The 22,084-nt window shown below is 43.8% G+C and overlaps 1 protein-coding gene across 1 annotated transcript in view; it reads left to right on the forward strand.

Moving 5' to 3' along the window:
• The first annotated feature begins 15,484 nt into the window (after positions 1 to 15,484).
• The window catches only part of LOC311521472 (cytosolic phospholipase A2 epsilon-like), a 48,702-nt gene continuing 42,102 nt past the window's right edge, over positions 15,485 to 22,084 (forward strand). The window contains exons 1-2 of the mRNA XM_084629806.1: positions 15,485 to 15,583; positions 15,975 to 16,010. Coding sequence (XP_084485932.1) covers positions 15,557 to 15,583; positions 15,975 to 16,010 — 63 coding nt within the window. The 5' untranslated portion in view covers positions 15,485 to 15,556. The remainder of the gene's footprint in view (positions 15,584 to 15,974; positions 16,011 to 22,084) is intronic.

Raw genomic sequence — 22,084 nt, forward strand, 5'->3', positions numbered from 1 at the left:
TTCAATAAGGATAAGTGCAGGGTCCTGCACTTAGGACGGAAGAACCCAATGCACAGCTACAGACTAGGGACCGAATGGCTAGGCAGCAGTTCTGCGGAAAAGGACCTAGGGGTGACAGTGGATGAGAAGCTGGATATGAGTCAGCAGTGTGCCCTTGTTGCCAAGAAGGCCAATGGCATTTTGGGATGTATAAGTAGGGGCATAGCGAGCAGATCGAGGGACGTGATCGTTCCCCTCTATTCGACATTGGTGAGGCCTCATCTGGAGTACTGTGTCCAGTTTTGGGCCCCACACTTCAAGAAGGATGTGGATAAATTGGAGAGAGTCCAGCGAAGGGCAACAAAAATGATTAGGGGACTGGAACACATGACTTATGAGGAGAGGCTGAGGGAGCTGGGATTGTTTAGCCTGCAAAAGAGAAGAATGAGGGGGGATTTGATAGCTGCTTTCAACTACCTGAAAGGGGGTTCCAAAGAGGATGGCTCTAGACTGTTCTCAATGGTAGCAGATGACAGAACGAGGAGTAATGGTCTCAAGTTGCAGTGGGGAAGGTTTAGATTGGATATTCGGAAAAACTTTTTCACTAAGAGGGTGGTGAAACACTGGAATGCGTTACCTAGGGAGGTGGTAGAATCTCCTTCCTTAGAGGTTTTTAAGGTCAGGCTTGACAAAGCCCTGGCTGGGATGATTTAACTGGGAATTGGTCCTGCTTTGAGCAGGGGGTTGGACTAGATGACCTTCTGGGGTCCCTTCCAACCCTGATATTCTATGATTCTATGATGACATGCGCGATATTGATGCGAGTGACTTAGGTGGTGAACTGAAAGTCTTTTCAAGATACATTTCAGCAGGATCAATTCCAAAGGCTGTCCTGGAATATATGTGCACAAATAAGATGACCATCCTCTTTCCAAACGCTTTTGTTGCTCTGCGCATACTTCTAACACTTCCTGTAACAGTTGCCAGTGGAGAACGCAGCTTCTGCAAGCTGAAGTTAATAAAAACACATCTATGCTCCACAATGACACAAGAGAGGCTGGTCGGCCTTGCAAACATCTCAATAGAGCATGAGCTGGCCCAGACGGTGGACCTTCAGTAGGAATCAGTTCAAATCTTTGCAACCAAGAAGACACGGAAAGCACCACTTTGATTATTCAAACAGATAAAAATGCCAGTATTTACTATGCAGACAAGGAACGTTACATTTGCTGTTCAGGCATTTGAAAGTTGTGTTGTTTAAAATTTTTGAACAAGGCCTTTTAAGTTGTTCTCCTTTATTGGGGTAGGTAGCAGAACAGTACCATGTGAGGAGTAAAACAGGAAGAGGGCAGAATTGAGACCTTTCAAAGTTTTGGCCCAAGTGAGGGGGCATGGGGGCGTCATTTGAGCTCCCCTCAGGTGCCAAAATGTTGTGGGCCGGCCCTGTTCCAGAGCATCGCCCAGGGACTCCGTGACAGAGGGTACCACTGTGATAGCTTCCCCTTAGGCCAGCAACACTTCATCTATAAAATCTCCCACTTTTGGCTCGTGGCCATTAAAGGCAATACAGTCTGTGAAGCCAACTTCTTGCATAAATGAGGGTCGCTCGTGCTACAACATCAAGCTTGGTTGTTTCTGCTTTAATTTTATTTCTATCATCAGATTTCAAAGAGAGGTGTTCATGGCCTTTAATATTTGTTTCAACGAAAAGTTCGTTCGATACCTGGTCTATTTTAATTCCCCAGGGGACGTTTATAAAATCATTTGATCTTCTCAGGGGAATATATAAACACACACTGTGTGATAGCTGAAGTACAAATACTAGACACCTATGCATAAGCTTATTAAAAATTTCAGTATTTTAAACTGTTATTTAAACTCACTTATTTTTTTACTGAGTTCCGTGCACTCAAGCTTAACTAATGGGGTTAGCTGGTGGATAGTGAAACTCTGGAGTGTTCTCTGCTTGTGGTGCTGGAGAACTGGAGAGAGAGAAGTTGCCTCAAACTTCCCTGAAGATCTTTTTGGGATGGGAAAGTGGGGAAGGAACCACACCTGGAGGTCTTTGGAAGATGAAGGAAAGGAAGAAATGTTAGGATTACAAAATAGGTTGTAGATCATAAATAAGTCTACATTTTAATCACTGGTAGTTTTAGAAAAAGTCATGGACAGGTCACAGGCAGTAAACGAAAATTCACGGTCCATGACCTGTCCAAGACTTTTACTATATACCCCTAAGTAAAACTTGGGCAGGGGGCTGTGGGTGCTCTGGGGGGGGTGGTGGTCTGGGAGGCGCTGCAGGTGCTAGGGGAGGTGCTCCAGGACCCTGCTGGTGCTGGGGGGGAGGTGGGCGGTGGGCAGCCCGGGACCCCCTCTGGTGCTGGCGGGCAGTGGCATGTGGCCCGGGAACGCTGCTGGTGCTGGGTTGGGGGAGGATTGGTGGGGCTGGCAGGCTCCATACCTGCATGTCCCTGCAGTTCCTAGGTGGCATAGGGGCCAGGTGCTGCTCCCGCCACAAGCACCGCCTGCGCAGCTCCCATTGGCCAGGAACCACAGCCAATGGGTGCTGCGGGGTCAGAGCCCCCTGGCCCCTCCACCTAGGAACTGAACTTCCATGCCAGTGGGAGCGAGGGAGCCCCCCACCCTGAGGTAAGCACCGCCCCGCACCCCTACTTCCCTGACCCTAGCCCTGAGCCCCCTCCCACACACCCAAACTGCTGCTGCTGGCTGCTGCAGAAGTCACAGAGGTCACGAAAAGTCACGGAATCTGTGACTTCCATGACTTCCGTGAGAGACTCAAAGTGTTAATCATAAAGCAAACTCTCCATTGATGACCTAAGAAGTGGGAGAGGTCTTTGGAGGAAGATGCTCAGGAAGGCATTGTCAAGGTTCCTCCCCCACTCTGAACTCTAGGGTACAGATGTGGGGACCTGCATGAAAAAACCTCCTAAGCTTATCTTTACCAGCTTAGGTCAAAACTTCCCCAAGGTACAAAATATTCCCCCCCGTTGTCCTTGGACTGGCCGCTACCACCACCAAACTAATACTGGTTACTGGGGAAGAGCTGTTTGGACGCGTCCTTCCCCCCAAAATACTTCCCAAAACCTTGCACCCCACTTCCTGGACAAGGTTTGGTAAAAAGCCTCACCAATTTGCCTAGGTGACTACAGACCCAGACCCTTGGATCTTAAGAACAATGAACAATCCTCCCAACACTTGCACCCCCCCTTTCCTGGGAAATGTTGGATAAAAAGCCTCACCAATTTGCATAGGTGACCACAGACCCAAACCCTTGGATCTGAGAACAATGAAAAAGCATTCAGTTTTTTACAAGAAGACTTTTAATAAAAAATAGAAGTAAATAAAAATAAAGAAATCCCCCCTGTAAAATCAGGATGGTAGATATCTTACAGGGTAATTAGATTCAAAAACATAGAGAACCCCTCTAGGCAAAACCTTAAGTTATAAAAAAGATACACAGATAGAAATAGTTATTCTATTCAGCACAATTCTTTTCTCAGCCATTTAAAGAAATCATAATCTAACACATACCTAGCTAGATTACTTACTAAAAGTTCTAAGACTCCATTCCTGTTCTGTCCCTGGCAAGAGCAGCATACAGACAGACACAGACCCTTTGTTTCTCTCCCTCCTCCCAGCTTTTGAAAGTATCTTGTCTCCTCATTGGTCATTTTGGTCAGGTGCCAGCGAGGTTACCTTTAGCTTCTTAACCCTTTACAGGTGAGAGGAGCTTTCTCCTGGCCAGGAGGGATTTCAAAGGGGTTTACCCTTCCCTTTATATTTATGACAGGCATAATAGCAGAGTGTTTAGATGTAGGGGTCTGAATATCACCACAATATCAGGACATCCAAATCTGCATATCACATTATTAATCCTTTACTACAGACTTTAACAATTGAAATCACTTACCTAGCTATTTTGCTGACATGAGCTGAGTGCACTTTGTATATTGTTTTTATAATTTTGCCAGTAGCACCTTTACTATTCTTAATTGCAGCCCAGTCATTCAGTTAAACTATTAGCATGTGGTTTTGAAAAATAAATTGTATGTTTCTCTCTTTTTGTAAGTGCAAGTAGAGTGTGCTGCAATAATCCACCAGAAGTGGAATTTTGCCTCTACTTTGTCTCCACTCCTATTAACAAAGGAGAATGGTCTCAGTCATCCAATCATTGAGCCTTTTGCATGGTGCTCGGAGGATATGGAGATCTTTAGATCAACAGCAAAGCCTCTAATTTCTCTGAGAGACCAACACTTAGCTTTTCCCTTTGCCTGACTGGTGTGGAGTGTGTACGTGTGTCCACACTCAGTCACATATATATCTGTTCTGGCCTGAACTTCTCTACCAAACTGAATAGGCAAAGCACATGACCATGGAATGGTGTTTAATGAATCTTGTTCTTCCCCCATATGTTCTATAAAAACAATCTGCAAGTTGCAGCATGCCTGTGACAGCGAGCCAACCATCAGTAGACAGGAAAAATTGACAGTGCATATGCATGCACACCCATAGGGGGTGGCAGAAGAAGATGTGCTGAATCTCACAGTGAAGGAGAGAAAAATAATGGTTGCACAGAGCACTGAGAGGAAGCAGCTATTTTATACATATAGTTCATCAGCTTAGAATGTGCATACTTGCCATTTACCTGTTCTGATTGGGACTATCCCAGGATTTAAAATCCAATCCCATGTATAGAGAGGCACTTCAGCCGCAGTCCCAGTTAGCAGACTGAATAGCTGTGGGTTTTTTTGTTTTATTTTTTTTTAAAAATTAGCCTCCTACCAGCAGAGGATATAGCGCGGAGCATATATGTGAGCAGCAGCCTGTGGCTGTTCTTACACTGAGGCATGGAGTGTATGTGCCCTCAGACACCAACAGAAAAAGCAAGGGAGCATGGAACAGTTCCTTGCCTGCTACCCCCTCTCTAGAGCCTCAAGAGAGAACCAGAGGAGTTTTACGCTGATTGTCAATTATAAAGCTGCAATGACAGGTTTCAGAGTAGCAGCCGTGTTAGTCTGTATTCGCAAAAAGAAAAGGAGTACTAGTGGCACCTTAGAGACTAACCAATTTATTTGAGCATAAACTTTCGTGAGCTACAGCTCACTTCATCGGATGCATTCAGTGGAAAATACAGTGAGGAGATTTATATACACACAGAACATGAAAAAATGGAAATTGCACCATAGTGTCCAGGAAGTGGATCTCTTGTGTGGACTGGTCCAGGCTGAGGTTGATGGTGGGATGGAAATTGTTGAAATCATGGTGGAATTCCCTCCTCAGGCCCTATGCTACCAGCACTCCCAGCTATCTTCGAGACACCAGTGACTTCCTGAGGAAACTACAGTCCATCGGTGATCTTCCTGAAAACACCATCCTGGCCACTATGGATGTAGAAGCCCTCTACACCAACATTCCACATAAAGATGGACTACAAGCCGTCAGGAATAGTATCCCCGATAATGTCACGGCAAACCTGGTGGCTGAACTTTGTGACTTTGTCCTCACCCATACCTATTTCACATTTGGGGACAATGTATACCTTCATATCAGCAGCACTGCTATGGGTACCCGCATGGCCCCACAGTATGCCAACATTTTTATGGCTGACGTAGAACAACGCTTCCTCAGCTCTCATCCCCTAATGCCCCTACTGTACTTACGCTATATTGATGACATCTTCATCATCTGGACCCATGGAAAAGAAGCCCTAGAGGAATTCCACCATGATTTCAACAATTTCCATCCCACCATCAGCCTCAGCCTGGACCAGTCCACACAAGAGATCCACTTCCTGGACACTATGGTGCTAATAAGCGATGGTCACATAAACACCACCCTATACCGGAAACCTACTGACCGCTATTCCTACCTACATGCCTCCAGCTTTCACCCAGACCACACCACACGATCCATTGTCTACAGCCAAGCTCTACGATACAACCGCATTTGCTCCAACCCCTCAGACAGAGACAAACACCTACAAGATCTCTATCAAGCATTCTTACAACTACAATACCCACTTGCTGAAGTGAAGAACCAAATTGACAGAGCCAGAAGAGTACCCAGAAGTCACCTACAACAGGACAGGCCCAACAAAGATAATAACAGAACGCCGCTAGCCATCACCTTCAGCCCCCAACTAAAACCTCTCCAACGCATCATCAAGGATCTACAACCTATCCTGAAGGATGACCCATCACTCTCACAAGTCTTGGGAGACAGGCCAGTCCTTGCCTACAGACAAACCCGCAACCTGAAGCAAATACTCACCAGCAACCACACACCACACAACAGAACCACTAACCCAGGAACCTATCCTTGCAACAAAGCCCATTGCCAACAGTCTCCACATATCTATTCAGGGGACACCATCATAGGGCCTAATCACATCAGCCACATTATCAGAGGCTCATTCACCTGCACATCTACCAATGTGATATATGCCATCATGTGCCAGCAATGCCCCTCTGCCATGTACATTGGTCAAACTGGACAGTCTCTACGTAAAAGAATAAATGGACACAAATCAGACGTCAAGAATTATAACATTCATAAACCAGTCGGAGAACACTTCAATCTCTCTGGTCACTCGATTACAGACCTAAAAGTTGCAATTCTTCAACAAAAAAACTTCAGAAACAGACTCCGAGAGACTGCTGAATTGGAATTAATTTGCAAACTGGATACAATTAACTTAGGCTTGAATAGAGACTGGGAGTGGATGTGTCATTACACAAAGTAAAACTATTTCCCCATGTTTATTTCCGTCCCCAACCCCCCACTGCTCCTCAGATGTTCCTGTTAACTGCTGGCAATGGCCCACCTTGATTATCACTACGAAAGGTTTTCTCCCCCCGCCTCCCCCGCTCTTCTGCTGGTAATAGCTCATCTTAAGTGATCACTCTCCTTACAATGTGTATGATAACACCCATTTTTTCATGTTCTGTGTGTATATAAATCTCCTCACTGTATTTTCCACTGAATGCATCCGATGAAGTGAGCTGTAGCTCACGAAAGCTTATGCTCAAATAAATTGGTTAGTCTCTAAGGTGCCACTAGTACTCCTTTTCTTGTAGCTGCAATGTGAATCAAACACCAAAGATCTTTACTCACAACAGGAGAAGGGTACAGTTCTTGTGCTTTTGATGTAGATGCTGGCAAGTGTAAACAATACAGGAGGGTTGAAGAATAATGATCAGTAAAGTGTATATTTTATAATACCAGTAAGACGTTATGGGGAATGTTGTGCTGATATAACGCCACTTCCTGGGTGCAACACTTGGCACTGGGCCTTGTATTTTGCCCACTCAAGGTGTGGTGTTATTTGTATTTGGCAATTTCCATGAATAATTAGGATGAGCTAGAACAATGTGGCAGAGGAATCCACTTTAAGAGTGTTGGACCTGTTAGGCTAGCAGTCGAGACATTTCTTCACTGCCAGAAGTATCTAAATTAGCATGCCCATGTCTTCTCTTCCTCTTCAAGGAATGCCAGAAGGAAACACTGTAGAGGGTGAGCATGGAATTGATACCATGGAACCAACACCAGGTGTGAGACTGAAGTACTCCTCCATCTTATCAGGTTCAGAGCTTGCTGTCTTGGCTGTTCTGTGCATTCTTGATAATGAATTTGCATTTGAGTTCTTGTCTGGGAAGGAAGAGGCTTTTTCTTTTGCTGTCTGTCTCTCTGTGGGTTGCTGCTGCTATTTATTTATTTGTACTACTGTAGTGCTGAAGACCCCAACTGACGTGACAAATACAGAATAAGAGGCATTCACTACCTCTAAAGGCACACAATCTAATTAGACAAAAGAAACAAAAGATGGGAGGAAGTATTATGGCCACCATTTTAAAGATGGGGAATTGACAGAGTTAAAGGGTAGGATTTTCAAATGCACCCAGTGCTGGCCTAACTCTGCTCCCATTGAAGTAAAGTTAGGCCGATGCTGAGTGCCTTTGAAAATCCTACCTGGAGGGACCTGCCCAACGTCTCACAAACTAGCCTTTACTGGAAATTAAGATGATTGGCCATGAAACTGAGGAATCTATAAGGGGACTGTAATTGGAATGTAATCAGAGACATGCCTTTCAGACTGATTGAGATCATAGAATCATAGAATATCAGGGTTGGAAGGGACCCCTGAAGGTCATCTAGTCCAACCCCCTGCTCGAAGCAGGACCAATTCCCAGTTAAATCATCCCAGCCAGGGCTTTGTCAAGCCTGACCTTAAAAACCTCTAAGGAAGGAGATTCTACCACCTCCCTAGGTAACGCATTCCAGTGTTTCACCACCCTCTTAGTGAAAAAGTTTTTCCGAATATCCAATCTAAACCTCCCCCACTGCAACTTGAGACCATTACTCCTCGTTCTGTCATCTGCTACCATTGAAAACAGTCTAGAGCCATCCTCTTTGGAACCCCCTTTCAGGTAGTTGAAAGCAGCTATCAAATCCCCCCTCATTCTTCTCTTCTGCAGGCTAAACAATCCCAGCTCCCTCAGCCTCTCCTCATAACTCATGTGTTCTAGACCCCTAATCATTTTTGTTGCCCTTCGCTGGACTCTCTCCAATTTATCCACATCCTTCTTGTAGTGTGGGGCCCAAAACTGGACACAGTACTCCAGATGAGGCCTCACCAATGTCGAATAGAGGGGAACGATCACGTCCCTCGATCTGCTCGCTATGCCCCTACTTATACATCCCAAAATGCCATTGGCCTTCTTGGCAACAAGGGCACACTGCTGACTCATATCCAGCTTCTCGTCCACTGTCTCCCCTAGGTCCTTTTCTGCAGAAAAGGAATGAGGAATCTTCCTAGTTTATGGCTGCCAGTGTTAACTATGGGGATTCATCTTTGATTGTCTGGTATTTTTGTGAACTGATTCAGCCACATCAGAGGAATTAGTATGATGCTGCTGAAATCTGCCTAGGACCATAGGGTGTTGCTGGTGGTGTCTCTCTTCTGAGGATTGAGATGGGAAGACAGAAAGAGCTGTATGAAGTACCTTTCACTGACTAACGAGAGAACCCAGAAAATTAAGGTGACCTTGGACCATTCATCCAGAGAGAGAGAGAGAGAGAGAGAACCTCAGAATTCCATGGAGTGGGGACAGCCAGAAATGATGGCAGCTAGCCTTCCCCAGTCCAGGCCAAAGTTTGGGTCTAGAATTGCATTTGCGAAGGGATGAAGCTTGTATTACAGGTATTTGGAGCTGGTGGGCCAGGTGATTTTCAGATGAGAAAAATACATCATGTTCCTTCTTGAGGAGAGTAGAAGGACTGAGGTCTATATCCTTCTTATCAACTGAAAACTATTCAAGTGCCCATGCACCTCTTTTAACTGAGGTTAGTCAACAGCTCCTCTGAAGGTGAAAATCTGTTACCACTCTAAAGTATTCTCTAATTAGGCTAGTACTTAAAAATAAATCATTCAATGCAACTGAATTCTCAAAACTGTTACTCAGTACCTTGCCTTTCTTCCTACAAATCCTAGTTCAGCAGCTCATCAGCAAGGGTCTCTCCCCACTCCACTCAGATACTGCTAATAGCCTGGACCTCATTTAGTTGAGTAAAGGGCCTGCCCTGTTGTTGGTCTTCCTCTTGTGTCTAATGTCTTTGTTGAATGTTTTCTTGTTACCCTTTGTGTTTCTAGCTAGTCTGATCTCATTTTGTGCCTTGGCCTTTCTAATTTTCTCCCTACATACTTGTGTTTGTTTATATTCATCCTTTGTAATTTAACCTATTTTCCACTTTTTGTAGGACTCTTTTTTTGATTTTTAGATCATTGAAGATCTCCTAGTTAAGTTAAATGTCTCTAGTGTCAAAAGCTCTCCATAGTTACTAATCACAAGCTTTTGGTGGCAATCTGAGGTCTCAAGTCAGCCATATCTACATTGATTGCATTAGGGATGCAGTGGTAGGCATAGCTCTTTCTTGCTTGCAGTTACAATATTGAATACCAGAAATCAACAGACATTGATAATGCCAGTGGTTTATCAAGGTAACCACATGAAGTTCAGGAGAGTTCTGCTGAGGAAGGGGAAGCTTCCATTTGTTCTGATACTAATGAAAAATCTCTGGCCTCTAAAGGTAGTGTTGTGCAGACTTAATAGGGTGGGAGTACAGAGTGAATTTCAGGAGGGTCCATGGGGCAGTAGCTCTCTGTAAGCACTGACCATGTGGTTCTGTTGGAGCTGCACTGCCATGGAATAGGGTTGCAGGGTGGGTGGAAGGACTTCTGTGCAGACGTCCCTAGCCCCCTGTTAATCTCCTGAGATCCGTGGGTTTTGTAGACATGCCTTGAAGCTTGTTCCCAGCTCCCTTCTCCCCCAAAGGAATAATTCAGGAGCAATTTCACCCCCCTTTAGCTCTATCTTGTACGCATCTCTGTGGGATGGGGTGATCAGGCCTGGTAGCACTTTTGATTGTATGTATATCTCTCTGTATAGATTGCCATTGTATATAATACATTTGATTTCTTGGCTGTCTTTCCCACTTTACTTTGACTGGAAAAGCATAAACTGCATGTAAGGTTTGGAGATCAGATCATACCCTCTTGATATCGTGCGGTAAGTACCCTGATCACTTCATATTACATTTATTATTTCTGGCAATATCATGGTTCTAATTTTGGAACCTAAGTGGGGTTTTATAACACTTGTATATATTTGGATATTTGACTACCTTCTGGTTATGTTTAAGCACAGAGGTGCTGCACTTGTTCCCTGCCCTAATACCATTGTTTGGAATCCCCATTAGTCATACATTTACATAGCCCTGGATGATCACAAAGTGGCATTGCCAAAACCTTGTAGTATCTCAAGTGCTATGTGCTGTAATTGTAGGATGACTTTAACATGTGAGGCATTATTGCAACCAGTTTGGTACTTATATATACTGCTGAGGTCATACACTTTTACACTCAACTGAAATATACTGATGAAAAGCACTATATAAGAGAGGCATTATTGTTATTACAAATACCACATTAATTTATTGCCTCAAATGCAGCTGCATGTAGATAAATATAGACACATACAAATGTAACAACCCACATACGAAAACAAAAATATGTAAATGCTCATCAGAGAAATATGAAATTTTCCTTACTGCTCTTCAGGTCATAGAGGTAAATTAGGGCTGTTGAGCAATTAAAAAAATTAATACCCACCATTTTTTCCCCATGGGTGCTCCAGCCCCGGAGGATCCACAGAGTTGGCGCCTATGCAAAATCCCACATGTGTACACTATACCATAGTTTGGTTTTATCTTACATACTTGAAAAATTTGAATATGAGCAGATCATAGTCCTGATTTATGGATCCTCAAATGTTAGGGAAATCAGCTCATGGATTTACTAAGTGTACCCCTGAGAATTGGTTTGGAAAGTCCTGGTGAACTGAGGAGGTCTTGTACAAGAAGACTTGAGAAAAACAAATGGAACATTTACACTTGAAAAACGAGGGCATCCTATAAGTTATATCCCTAGAGACATAATGGAACAAACATAACAAAGTCACAAACCATTTGCAACTAGATGATACAACCATCACTGACATCAGTGAACACCTGTTCACAGAGTAAGTGTTCATCGTCAACATCAGAAAGGATTGCACAATTTAGTCCTTAGAAACAGTAAGTAGCATGGGACCATGAGCTAAAAGTAGCATATGCCTTAATAAAGAAAAATGTTACCAGACAAACATGAGTGCTTATATATAGAACTATATTAGCAGATGAAGGGAAAGCTGCTTATGTCATATTTTTGGATTTTCACAATTTGATACAGTATCTCCTGAAATCTTCCTCTCGGTTAATTTTAATTGACCTGGATAGGAACACTGTCATGTGTATTGAACATGGGCTTGAAAGACCATTCAAAGTTTAACAGCTTTGGGTTAGGTGTCTAGCGGGGTACTACATGTTGGTGTTAGATCTGGTTTTAGTTATCATTTTCAATAGTGATTTGGAAATAAACAGTGTATTCGTGCAAGTTACAGGTGATGCCTGATTGGAAGGAGTTGTGAACACCATTTAGGACAGAAAGAACATGAAAAGATCTAGAGAAATTAAATATATGGGAAGAAAATTTCAAAATGAAAACAGAGTTTGGGAAAAACCCAAGTCTGGGAAATGTAATTTGGAAACACAGATATTCAATATATGGGAGAAACCTGGGAGCAGTAATACTGGAAGACACCTAGGAGCTAGAAGAGGACACCAAAGCAGGCACTAGTTTGCAATGCAATATGGCATCAAAATATGGCTAGACTAAATCTGGAGTGCATTGACTTGGACATCGCATCATGGGGTTGGTGAGAATAGTCTTATTTCTCTTTCTCTCCATGGATCTAATATGACCTGTGCCTGAGCATTGCTTTTGGTTGTGGCCCACTTCACCAGACATTATTGATAAATTAGAGGGTATTGAGAGAAGAACTACTAATAAGAACAGGAGTTTGGAGGACTTGATTTTGTGATGGAAAAAGCTATATATATGTATAGCATGGGTAAGCAATGATTAATGGGGGTACATAGGTCTACAATTAAAACACTGTAGCACTTCAGTGAAGATGCGAGTAGGCTGATGGGGGGGCTTTTCCCATTGGCATAGGTACTCCACCTCCGCGGGAAGCCCTCCCGTCAACATAGCTCTGTCTATGCTGTGGGTTAGGTTGGTTTACCTGCGTTGCTCAGAGTGTGGATTTTTTTACATCCAAGTGACATAGTTATCCTGATGTAATTTCCTAGCACAGACCTGGCCATAGTCGACAAATATTTGAAAAGAGTTATCACAAAGAGGTGACATTATTAGTTAGGAATGAGTAAAGGTTGCATGAGTAATGGGCTTGAATTAAGAAAGTTTTCTTGACATTCAGCCTAAATTTTCCCTTTCTGAGAGTAAAATGGATGAGGTTGCTGAATAATCTCCCAGGAAAATGGTCAATGTACCATCTCATGGATCTTTAGAACTAGACTGAACAAAGTGCAGGAAAATGTAATGGAGGAAACTTTCCTGCATTGGCAGGGAAATAGATGAGATGACATAAATGTTCATAGACTATCACGGTTGGAAGGGACCTCAGGAGGCCATCTAGTCCAACCCCCTGCTTGAAGCAGGACCAATCCCCAATTTTTGCCCCAGATCCCTAAATTATCCCCTCAAGGATTGAACTCACAACCCCGGGTTTAGCAGGCCAATGCTCAAACCACTGAGCTATCCCTCCCTCTGTTCTGTACCATCTCTGTTCTGAGTGTCAGAATGGAATAAATATGTTCTGTCTGTGCCATGGGCAGAAGGCTCATATCCCCTTTGGTCCAGGATAAATGGTTTGTCCAATGAGTCTGTTGGCATTTTTACTACCAACAGACTACCAGTGAAAGATCTGATGGTGACTTGAATTTCCTTTCGAGAAATATTCCTCATCCAAAGGCTAGAAAAACCAGTTTTACAAGATGCACAAGGAAAATGCATCTCAATTGCGGGTACTCCACCCAAATTTATTCATAATCATTTAACATAGATTTGTTTAAGGGAGGTGTTGTGAAACAGGGATAAGGGGAGGTTTTGGTTCTCTTTGGGATGCAGATGCTCAGTGTCCTTTTAAAATACATTTCTAAGGAGTCCTTCAGAGGCTGAACATTCAGATTTTCATCCAGAGCTTTTATACTTCAAATTGGGTCTGCACCAGATTGTAGCTGTCTGTGTAGTGTATGACTGTGGAGTCAGGGACATTACTCTATTAGTAAGTACTCTGTGTGTGTATGTTTGGGATGAGGTCTTATGAATAAGGCTAAGATTTTGTGATAGTTATTGTTAGTAAAAGTCACAGACAGGTCACAGGCAATAAACAAAAATTCATGGAAGCTCCATTGTTTCCCCTGCCACCTTGGTGGCTGGGAGCTATGGGATTTCCCCTCTGCCTGCGGCAGCTGGAAACTGCAGGGTGACGATATTGCCCAAAGAGGAAAATAGGAGAGCCCCAGCTGCTTGCCCGAGGTGTCTCCCTCCCCCCGCGTTAGGCTGTCACCGTCACTGGAACCCTGAGGAAGGCCCCCTCAGGAGTCTGTCACCTATTTCTGGAACCTCACGGGGGCCCCCTGTTGCTGCTGTCACCAGAACCCTGCCAGGGCCCCGCTGGCTGCCAGTTCTGGAGTCCCGCAGCCGCTGGAGGAGAAGCAGAGAATGTCACAGAGGTCTCTGGAAGTCACGGATTCTGTGACTTCCATGACCTCCATGACATAAACGTAGCCTTATTTATGAACTGGGATCATGTGTGCACTACATAGATGCTAAAAATACACCAACGACTTTGGTAAGAGTAGGGGTGGTCCTTGGACAAAATTGCCACTCCTAATCCCTTCCCAAGTGCTGTGCTGTTGGTTGCTAGCCTCCAGCCTACAGATGACTGCATTTTAGTGGTGGTGTATATAGTTTATGAAGTGATTTTCTCTGATGCCCTCAAGAAGTGAGTGAACAATAACAGTCAGCTTGAGCTAGATTGTGACTTGGACTAACTACATGCCCCTGCAGGGAACTATAACTTACTTGTATGGGCTTCCAAAATCCTGGAGCAGGTGGGGAGGGAAGGGTGAACTAGGCAGAGTAGGGACATGAACCTGCATCTCCTATGTTGTAGGCAAGCATCCTAATGACTAGGCTGTTGCGGATGGGGAGTGGGTGCTCCATTTGTCTTTGGTTTTGACCAGCAATTTCATCCTGGATCTGAGAAACCTTCCCTGACAAAAGCTCTGTTGAAACTGGCACATTACCATGGAAAGTTTAGGTTTAGACAAATTGGCATTTTCCGACTGAAAAACCATTTTGTTGAAAAATTCCTGAGTAGCTTTAGTTATTACACTTTGATGCATGGAGGACGTAGGGAAGCCATCGTCCCTCAGAGGGTGTCTCTCAGGTGTAGTGCTGGCAGGGACTATTCCTGGGCTGGATTATATTAATTCCTTTGAACGGAACCAACAAGATCAGCAAATTCCTACTGTGAAGCTGTAGGTTCTTATTGCTGTAACCCTTTTCCTTCCTCACCCTGTCCCCTCCCTACTGTTTATCATCTCCACTGGTCATATCTTAACATAGATTGTAAGTTTCAGGGCAGGGACTTTATAGTTGTACTGTAAAGTGTCCAGTATGCTTTTCAGTGCTGTAAAATTAATTGGCCGTGTGTGCTGATATCCTTCGGGGATTACAGGTTCTGTATAACTGTACTGCATTGTTCGTTATTATTTGCTAGAAAGCTGTACTTGAGAGGATGAGGCCCCACTGATCTCAGTGTCCTCAGTAAGGTAAATCAAGGCAGCTGCAAAATCAATATTCCCATCTTCCATTAACTCAGTAGACTTGCCTTAATAGGCTGAGGAAAAGATGAAGAGATTGCTTAATTTTTGGAAATGATAGAGGGGTGGGGCTCTGAGTCAGTTAATAAAACACCTGCTTGTTCACTTCTGCCAGTGTAAAGACTGTACAGGAATCACTGCTGGCTGTGCGGGACATAGTACTCAAGTGCCCTCGTTATCAGCTGACTTGTATGCAACAGGGACCGTGATGGGATCAAATTCAAGTTCCAATCAGGTAAGGAAAACCCCACCAAAGCTCAACAAAATTGTTTGAGGTTCCAAATCAGATGTTTCACATGAGAAGAAGTGGCGAGAGTTCTGCTTGAACTGTGGGGAGGATCTGGGAAGAGCAAGTCTGCTGTTCCTCAGGTATCCTCAGTTGCAAGGGTTGTCCTCCTACTGCATGTTGTTGTAGTAACTAAACTGTATACCTAACAACATTACTAAAACAAGTTTATGCAGAATAACCTGCTGTTCAGTGCAGTGGGGAACTATCATGGTCTCGGAGGGCTTATTGAGTATCTTTAAATTTGGTTTTAACGTGGGATTGTAAATATGAAATTATAATAAAAGCAGAAATGGAAGATTTTTTTAAAATGTAACCATTTCTGCTCTCGATTTTTCAGGGCCTAAGCAGCATCCCAGGACAAAAAATGAAAGAGGTGGGTACTAAACAGGTGGAATGTCACTAAATGCTGTCCAGTGCTGATTATAAGAAAATGTTAGGAACAAAATCTGTTTGAGATCCGGTTTGGGGCGGGAAGAGTAGTGACATATTTGCTAAGCACCATTCAATTTAACTTTAGGGGTGAAATATCTGTATGTATAACAGTTGGATCTAACCAGTCTAATCTATCTGTCTATGATATTTCTAATGTGTGCCTATCATTGTCATATTGCATCTAGGCACGAGTTCATCTATTCTGTGTTCATTTTAAAATGTCTTGCTCTCTCTGTGTTTTGATTTTGGTGCAGGAACATGCATGCTTTGTGTCTCCAACACTTCAGAGACAGGATTTGTTTAAGGGGAGCCTCTCATTTATTAATTTCAATTTATTTGACTTGCTTTTTGGAGTTGCAGTGCTATGGCATAGCACTTTAAGTGCACTACACAATACAACTTTTTAAAGCATACCCTACAAGGAACATGTCAGAAATGTGTTTATTGGTGTTAGGTGTACCTAACCTTTGTTCCCCCCCTTGAAGAATTTAGAGGCTAATGATAGGACAGGGAACGCTGAGAGAAAAAAATGCTTAAAATGAAAGAAGGCTCACAGAGGGATGGGGGCAGTGACGAGCTGCCACAATCTTAACAACCGGTTCCCTCACCATCCCATGAGGAGGTCATGGCCTGCCCCCCGGGACCCCTGCCCCATCCACCCCCCTCTCCTGTCTCCTGACTGCCCCTGGAACCGGGCAGGAGGGTCTCATGGGCCACTGTAGTGGGTGCCCGCCCTGGCCCACCCCTAAGAGCCAGAGGGACCTGCCGGGGGGTGAGGTGGGGAGTCCCGGCGGTGCTTACCTAGGGTGGCTCCTGGGAAGCATCTGGCAGGTCCCTCTGGCTCCTATGGGCGGGGTAGCATAGCTGGGGGGGCAGGGGGAGCAACTGCTCCCCCTCACTGATCACATCAAAAGTGGGGCCTTAGGTGCCGACCCCGTGGGTGCTCCGGGGCTGGAGCACCCACGGGGAAAATTTAAAAAAAAAAAAAAAAGTAGCTCCATGCCCTGCCTCAGTTCACCTCAGCTCTGCCTCCGCCCCTGAACACGCCGCCCCGCTCTGCTTCTCCGCCCCCCCAGTTTCCTGCGAATCAGCTGTTTGTGCGGGAAGCCTGGGAGGGCAGAAAAGCAAACGGCGGCTTCATGCTCATGCACAGGGAGGTGGAGTTGAGCTGGGGTGGGGAGTGGTTTCCCTGCGCCCCTGGGTTACCCGCTGCAGCGCGGGTGGCCCTCCTTGCGCGCCCCACCCCCAGCAAACAGCTGATTCCCGGGAAGCCGGGGGGGGGGGAGGGGGAGGAGAAGCAGAGCAGGACGGAGTGTAACACAAGGGTGGAGGCGGAGTGGAGGTGAGCTGGGGCTGGGAGCAGGGAGGGGAGCTGCCGGTGGGTGCTCTGCACCCACCAAATTTTCCCTGTGGGTGCTCCAGCCCCAGAGCACCCATGCCACTTTTGGCTGGTTGTTAAATTTAGAAGCCCTTTTAGAACCCACATTTTCTTTCCTGTGTTCCAAATAGCACCTCAGTTTTTTAAAATGGAAAGAATGGAAACAGGTTTACTGTTTGTTGTTTATATTTGATGTCTGTACTTTTGATGTTTTTTCCTCATTGTGAATAACAAAAATAGATCAGTCAGTTACTCTTTAGCTTCTAGTCAGTTTCCCTCTGATGCATTAGCCACATGCTATAACAATTGGGTTACAAACACTACAGAAAATATTTTTATTTAAAAAAAAATTTAAATTAATTACCATTGGTGGTTTTAAAAGAATCCTAGAAGAATTTCTATTGGTTTAAACTTTAGCAAAAGTTATTTTTCACAAAATCTAAACTTGGGGCTCAGTTTGACCTGACAGTTTACCATGAAATTGGGGTGGGAATTTGGAATTGGTGTCTGCCATAAGTGTTTAACTCTGCACATCCATTCATTTGGTAATAGAGAAAGGAGGAAGTTTTTTGGCTAACAGCATATATGTGGAAGAAAAGTCTCACAAATAAATGTTTCACTGGTCTTCTTGGAAAGAGGCTGGAGGACTGGAGTCAATGGGGTGAGGAGGATGGAGAAGTAGAGGAGATGACAGAAGGGCCAGCTTTTGGGCAGACGTGATCAGTGATGATGAGAAAGGGAGGAAGTGTGAGGAGGATGCTGGGCAGCTGGGAGAGAAGCATGTGTGGCAGCAAGGGGGAAAGTTTACAGTAAAGAAATACGGTTGCCAAATAGGGTGGGATGGTGAAATTTGAAAACTGAATGGGAGAAGCAAAAGGCAAGACAAGGGAGGAGATCTGGGGTCAGAAGTCAAGAGATGAGTGAGAGAAGCATGGTAATGAAAAGAAATGAGAATGGGATCAGAAAGAGGTTAGCCAATTACTGAGGATGGTAAATGATCCAAAAGAGTGGGCAGGCAACATATCTATTAACAATGAGAAGACAATTAAAGAAATGAACAGACAAAAAGGCTTCCAAGTAGTTTCAGTGAGAGATTGGTGTACTGGAAACTATGCAGATGAGTAAAGTTGTGGCACAAGTTACAAGGAACTGAGGATATGATGGCAGTGATATTGTTGAGGGAATATGTGAGTGCATTCCTTCTGGACGCACTGCTTCTGGCAGCTGTGATAACTCTGTGGGGACTACGTGTTAGATGTCTTTAGAAGAAGAGTTTTGTTCCTTACTGCATGGAGTGGTCACTCCGGTCATCGGTGATGGCAGACTCAGTCTGGTCTTCTAGAGCCTGTTTCTGTGGGGTTGCAGTGTGAGAGTCCCTGGAGACTATTTATAGCTCACCTGAGTAAGTGGAGATTTGGTCCTTGTCTCATGGAGAAGTGACTCCCGTTGCTAGTGGCAACATCTGCAATCTGGAATCATTTTGTGCTTTACTTCTTGGGTTTGAAGTATATATACAAGAGTGCAGTGAGGATTTAAACTGCAGAGTTCTCTCAAAAGTGACTCAAATAAATTGGTTAGTCTCTAAGGTGCCACAAGTACTCCTTTTCTTTTTGCGAATACAGACTAACACGGCTGCTACTCTGAAACCTGTCTTTAAAAATGGTACAGTGGGGTTCCTTGTTTATTATCTATCAAGTGATCCCAACCAGGAGTGCTCAGTGTACAAGTAAAAAAACATATTTATTTTAACTACCAGCCTGGGCTCTCAGTGTCAAGCTGGGTTCCATGCACTTCATCACCTTATTAATGGATCTGTAGTCCAAATATTTCCTCTCATGACACCCCTACAATCCCATTGTCTTTAAATTATGACTTCTGTCTTCTAGGGACTTGCACAGGTATAACTGATTTGAACTTAGTATTAACGTTTCTGTTGATGATGCACAAGATGGACTAGGATCCAGCTCCTTTTCTCTCCGGTGTGCTGGCTGTTCAGGAATAAAAAGCAGTTCAAATCTTATTTTCGTCACTGAAGTTGGCAGATGTGACTGTGGATACACAAAATAGATCTGTTACATAAGAAGGTGCCATTTTTACACAGTTACCTTTTCAGAGAAGTGCCATGCTTTAAAACTTGATTGTGAGGGCAACCTGCAGTTTTGCTTAGTACAGATGATACTTAAATCAGATCAGGTGGCTGACATAAAACATATTTATTTGATGGAAAGTTGTTGGTTGTGACCCAAAATAACATGGCACTCATGCTGAAAGGCAAAATAATTAATAATTATCCAGCTACTTAAGGCACTGCACCCTGTCAAAAGAATGTGAAGCATGCAGATTAGCACTGTATTGTCACATAGTCATCTGAATCATGGCAATGACTAGGTCAGTTTCTCTTTGCATTTTGAACCCATCAGAGTGAGAAACTTGGAGCATGGGCCTATGCAGATCAGAGGTGAAGAAAAGTTTCACAAGAACTCTTGCAATCTGAAACCAGTGTAGTCTGCATAGCCTTACAAAAGACAGGTCCTGATACATCACTGTGTTACTCCAATTTCATACTGGTGTAACTCAATTGAATTTCTGTTTAATGCAGTAGCGAATCAAACCCCATTAGGGGACGCTCCGAGGGGAGAGAAATAAGTATGTTACAGCAGCAAATGGGGGGGCGGGGTGTGTGCTTTAAGTGCAGTTGAACTTACCTGACAGACAGACAGCTGAGCCTGCGGTCTGCACTTGAAGGGCTCCAGATTTCACAGAATCAACATTTTATGTATTTTACTCTTCTATTTTAATCATATTTTAAATAAGAAGCACACATCCTAGCACGCGCTCTCTCTCTCTCTCTCTCTCTCTTGTTTTTAAAAGATCTTGAAATATAGAAGAGAAGAATAATACTTTTCTGTCATAAGTATTGTGTTTGGCAGGCTATTTTACTTTGGTATTTACCCTTTTCTCTTGATATAGCAGAAATGTTTCCCACGTTTCATTTTATTTTTCACATAAGACACTCTCCATATTTTCATAAGTGGTGACTTATTGGGATCTGTGTATGGAATATCTGACAGTACCAAGCAGTCAGGGTATGTTGACTAAATGTCATTAGGATAAGGACAATCATAATGGTAGTTGTCAGTGTAGGATAATATCCCAGAATTTCTGGGTTCATGAGGGACTCCAAAATACATGGGCCTGAGCCTGGAGTCATCAGTTAACAAAACACTCCTAGGACCTACTTGTGCAACTCTTACATGAGCACTTATGCATGTGAGTAGTCCCATTGACTTTGGTGAAAATAAATGTGTAAGTAAGCATTGCACAATTAGGTTCATAGACATTAATGGGACTTTTGCGTGAGGTACAACTGCATGAAGTATGACTGTATGATCAGGCCCTGCGTTTGTAACCTCATTTTTTCGCAATTCTGGCAGTAGTAATTATCGTGATTACTCCATGCTTCCTGTTTATGAGATAGTAAGCCATGTCCAAAATAAATACAGAGACTGAAAGCTGAGGTGTTTGTAACCAATGAACTCAGAGGCTTTTGGAGTCCAAATTTATTAGCCTATGATAGGGTTATTGTTGAGTTAACGGAAGACTGAAAAGTTGTTGGTTATTGATAAAGAGAAGAACGATTGTTTGTGGTTAGAGCATTAGTCTTGGACTTTAGAGACCTGCATTCAATAAACTGCTCCACCATAGACTTCCTATGTGTCCACGGGCAAGTCACTTAGCAACTCTATGCCTCAGTTCCCTATCTGTAAAAAGTACTAGTCAGTAAATACTTCCTGAGTAACTAGTACTTCCTTACCTCAAGTAATTTAGTTGAAAAATGTGGCAAAATTATTAACCCTGTACATTTTTTGCCCAATATTATTTGACCAGCTCACCTCAACTTTCTTATCCATCAACAAATCAGTGCCAATATTGAACAATGATGATGACAGAACACAGCCGTGCCAAACTCCTGTGGCGATAGAAAACCATGTCGTGTGTCTACCATTGACTCGAACGCAGCTTTCCATTCTATCTACCTTCCAGGGATGCTGAGTCACCTCATCAGATCCCATGAACTTGCATGATGCTCTGAATCAAAGGCCTGATGGAAATCTGAAAAGTGCTGCACGGGGTTTATTAAACTCATCCATCTTCTCAGAAGCTGTCTCAAGGTACAGATCTGGTTAACAGTGGAACAACCTGGTCTAAAGCCGCCCTGAGTATCCCAGCCTTTGCTACCATGTGCAATATTGGCATTGAATGGCTGATGGATAAGCTTGAGGAAGGAGCTAACAGTGGCATCATGGGCTGAATGTTGTTCTGCTTTGAGATCTCAAATATGCCAATGATGTTGTCTTGTAGGCTCAGTTTGGTGAATCGCTGCAGATGATGGCTGAATTAGTTAGGCAAAGAGCAGCGCGCATTGGTCTGGTTAATAAGCTGGATAAAAAGAAGTCACTGGTCATTACCATCAAGCAGCCTCCAGTTCTAGATTACAACCAGTTCAGTATTAACTTGTCCAGGCATGACACTGCACAGGTGGCAATTGTCAAATATTTAAGCAATGTCACAATCAGTGCTTGGAGGATGCTCGAAAATGTGGCTACTTGAATAGCAGAAGCTGCTGCCATCTTTCA

The sequence above is a fragment of the Lepidochelys olivacea genome (genome assembly GCF_965140295.1).
Source record: "Lepidochelys olivacea isolate rLepOli2 genome assembly, chromosome: 6".
NCBI lineage: Eukaryota > Metazoa > Chordata > Testudines > Cheloniidae > Lepidochelys > Lepidochelys olivacea.